The 3,907-nt window shown below is 61.6% G+C and overlaps 1 protein-coding gene across 1 annotated transcript in view; it reads left to right on the top strand.

Moving 5' to 3' along the window:
• Nucleotides 1-472: 472 nt before the first annotated feature.
• Nucleotides 473-3,907, top strand: part of VOLCADRAFT_115928 (uncharacterized protein) — a gene marked incomplete at both ends in the record, with an annotated part of 8,662 nt that continues 5,227 nt past the window's right edge. The window contains 8 exons of the mRNA XM_002946478.1: nt 473-559; nt 669-792; nt 1,322-1,458; nt 2,133-2,293; nt 2,471-2,684; nt 2,874-3,096; nt 3,196-3,428; nt 3,615-3,692. Coding sequence (XP_002946524.1) covers nt 473-559; nt 669-792; nt 1,322-1,458; nt 2,133-2,293; nt 2,471-2,684; nt 2,874-3,096; nt 3,196-3,428; nt 3,615-3,692 — 1,257 coding nt within the window. The remainder of the gene's footprint in view (nt 560-668; nt 793-1,321; nt 1,459-2,132; nt 2,294-2,470; nt 2,685-2,873; nt 3,097-3,195; nt 3,429-3,614; nt 3,693-3,907) is intronic.

Here is a 3,907-nt window from a genome sequence, read left to right as displayed (position 1 = left end):
GCCAGCTATTTTGCTTGGTGCTATGGTTTATCGTATCCGAAAGCCATTCCCATGGAACGCACAGGTCGCGCAATTATTTCAAGTGAGAAACCCTGAAGTCCTAGCTTTATGGAATGGAAATCAAGCTTGCCGTACCGCGTGTACTACTGTCCGTGTTCCTCGAAGTGGAGCAGATGGATTCATGCTCACACTGCCAGGTGGAAAGCCCGCTGCTTTGGATTCGAAGTAATTTATGCCATCGGAACGGTTTAGGCTTAGCGTAATAGCTTTTTCGAAGGCCCTGTCCTTTCTGTTCGCCTTCGACGCGCTTTGTAGGCATGTTTTAGTTACCGCAACATAATGGCGATGGACACGAACTTTGATTGGTGCTCCTTCTTTGCGCTGTTTTGGAATGTACGTCTCAAGGAGAGCAGAGCAGCCTGAAAAGCGTTGTCCGATGCTCACTACAAGTTCGTCGGCGCTGCTCGCGCAGGATAAGGGACTGAAATGTAAGATAAACGTTCCGGACACAGTGCTTTTTCGATATGGGCAGCTATCGGCTTGGTGGGCAACGAACAAGGTAAGCAACGCGGGGATACTGGCACTGTTACTGAGCGGTAATTCGACTGCCAAAGCCTCTCTTCCTCTCGTAATCACTATATTATTTCTTGGTTGGGCATATCGGGCAGGAGGGCTATATCCAACGGCACGCGAGCCATAACACGACGATGGAGGCGATTCGGAGACGCTTTATTCAGGTCGCTGAGTGCGACGAGGCAAACTACAGTAAATATGTTGTTGTTGTACGGGCAGGTAGGGGAACTTGTCGTTTCAGACCGCGGCTCGCCGCATGGCGCATGGCAATTCGGTTTTACGGGCAACCCCGCCAGGTCACGCCTGCCCCTCCCTAAACAGCTCAAATCCTTTTACAATATGTCCAGAGGGGTTCATCACCTTGTACAGTGTCTTTTGAACTCTACCAAAAGTTTTTATGCTGCGATACACCCAGACACATAGCCCCAGACCTTTCCCTTCCCTAGCAGAACCCGCGCTGAACCCGCTCCCCTTTTCTCCCTTTTCACGTTGCCAACCCACTCCCCTCGTCTAAGTGATTGCTGTGCCGCTGTAAGCCTTTACCCTCAACTCCTTCAGCCCCCACCCTCCCGTCCTGTCCGGGCGCAATTGTCCCTTCACCTCCCCCCTTCCCCCACCACCACCGGCCTCCCACAGCCCACCGCAGGTCTCGGCGTGACTCTCACTCCGACGTGCCAATACACCCTCCCAACAGAAGTCCAATTTTCAGTCCCTTCACCTCCCCCTCCTCCCCTCCCTCGCCCGCCAGGTGACGGCCATCCCCAGCTGCTGCGGCTGCAGGCCTTCAACCAGCTGACGGAAATGTTATCCGACCGGCTGGAGGCGGGCAACCTGGCGGCAGCTCCGGAGGTGGACTCGCTGCAGGTGCTGCAAGCGTTTGTGCAGGTATGTATGCACATATGTATGTATGTAGTACGTATGTATGTGTGCATGAACGGGCGGACGGCGACGGGATGGGGAGGTGGCGGGACAGCGTGAGTGGGGGGGAAAGGTGCGTTTCAAGGCTCTTCTCAATGCAGGTTCCCCGCCACCCGCATGGGCCTGTGGGGGGGCTCCGGGGCTCCAGGGAGAGCGGTGTGAGGTGGGGAAGGACACCTAGGGAGTTGGGCCTGTCGGGGCGCTGTGGCGAAGAAAGGCGGGAGTCGGGGACCTGCCATTGAGGCCCCTCTCCCCCTTACCCCGCCGGGCGGCCCTATGGCCCAGCGGGCTTCCTTGTCTTGGGGGGGGGAGAGGAAGGAGGAGAGGAGGGGAAACCCGCAGGCTGTCTGGGGATTTCATGAAGTCGGGGTGAGGGGGGGGGCCCGGCCGTACCTGATGACGGTCAGCTGTTCCGCCGTGAAAGGGGCCTGGCAGCTGAGTGATGGTGATGACACAGCGGCGGTGATGCAGCTGACCAGCCGACCAGCGGACAACCCCCCACTCCCCGAGCTTGTCGACGTCTTGGACTGCTTGCTGCAGATGGAGGCGGGGTGGGGGCCCGCCTGGGCCGGAATCCTCTCGCGTGTCAATATGTGTGTCATGTGTTTTACCCTTTCCCCCCCTCCCCTTCCCCGGAGCAGCCCCACAACGACCTGCGGTACGTCACCACGTATGTCGCATCTGGCGCCAACAACATCACCTGTCACACCTTTCAGCGGAAGTACAGTCGGAGGTACGTGGCGCAGGGCTCCACGCTGCCGCCGGGTGCCGACGACGCCTTTGTCAACGACTCGTCCTTCGCGTACGGCGCCAGCGCTGCGGCGTTGGACGAGACGCCAGACCCCGTCACGGGCCAGGGCGCCGTCGACGCCACGCTAAAATTGGAATTTCGAAAGCTGACGTCACACCTTGTGAAGTACATTGAGAAGGCTCACCGGTTGACATTGTCGGGAATTGTGGTTGAGTGGATTCGCGACAGCTGCGGCAAGATTTATCTACAGTCCGTACTCCGTACGGAATGGGCGACGAACGCGTACGGCAACGGAGGCGGCAGCCTCGGTGCCGCGAACTTGACTGGGGAACCTTTGGAGTTGGAAGATGGAACGACGCCGCAGTCGCCGCGGTCACCGCGGTTGCCGCCGCCGCCACCGCCACCGCCGCTGGGCGACGGAGGGGATGAAACGATGGCGCCGGTGGCTTGGGCCACTCCGCCGTCCCCCCCACCCTTAGCAACACATCCAAACGGCAGCCCCATTTATGCGCCCCCTCCGTCGAACCTCGCGATGACGCTGCCGCCGCCTAATCGTACATTGATGCTCGTACCTGGCAGTAGACCATCGTCCGCCTTCCCTGGCGGCAACGGCGGCGCGTCCACACCGCAGGTGACGGAATTCATCCGGCCCGCCGGTGTCCCCGGCGTCGGCGCCGGCAGTACGATGTCATCGCTGGCAGCCTTCCCTGGCGGCGGCCGCGCCGCCGGGCTCAGCGTCAGCGTTACGAACACCTGGCCATCCCACCAGCATGAAAATCAGTTAGGCAGCGGCGCCGTCACCGCACGATCCGCCGCTGGAACGGCATCGGGGGGGTTGCAACCGTTAGGCGCGGGTGGGCGGCCAATGTCCAGCGCCACGTACCACACGCAACACTCTGTTAGCGCCAGCGGCCAGCTGGCACTGGGCGCCGCTGCCGCTGCTACCGCCGCAGCTGGCGGCGGCGGCGGTGGCGGCGGCGGCGGCGGCAGGATTCAGTCCGCCCGCTCCGCGCTGGGCGGATCCTCCGTTATGGCTGATCGCGGTGGCGGCGGCAGCGCCGCCACCCGGCCCGCACGTCCCGGCTCCTCCCCCGTCGCCTTCGGCCGCAACTCCAACACATCCCCCCTCAGGAGCTCCTCCCTGGCGCCCGGGCCCACACCGGGGATCATTCCGAATACGGGCCTGGTGCCAGATCGCGCAGGATCACCGCCGGGCGGGGGTTTGAGCTCCGGCGCGAGTACAAACCGTACAGCGTCGCCGGCGCGGTCTCGGCCAGGCACGGGTACGACAGCCGGCGGCGGCGGCGGCGGCGGCTCCAGCGGTACGGGACACGTCAACGCTGGGGCTCGTGGTGCGCCCCTGATGATGCAGCAGTTGACCAGGGATTTGGAGGCGGCTAGAGATCAACTGTTGATACAAAACCAGCTGGCGGAGGCCAGCGCGGCAAAGGTACGACAGTATGGCACAAGTCACGAAGTGCCGAGTAGGCTGAGGGCAAGGAGGGCAGTGCCCCTTGGGTGCATCATGAAACAGTAACAGCACTACGGCACGACCGAAATGCGCCTACTTACCGGCCCTTACCTACCCATCTACCTAGCTTCATGCGTCGGTCCCTCCCCAAATCCAGAGGGAAGGGGCGTAGGGGGTGTAGGAAGGGGGAGAAG

This window comes from Volvox carteri (assembly GCF_000143455.1).
Source record: "Volvox carteri f. nagariensis unplaced genomic scaffold VOLCAscaffold_3, whole genome shotgun sequence".
Lineage (NCBI taxonomy): Eukaryota > Viridiplantae > Chlorophyta > Chlorophyceae > Chlamydomonadales > Volvocaceae > Volvox > Volvox carteri.
This window is presented reverse-complemented; position numbering and strand designations above follow the sequence as displayed.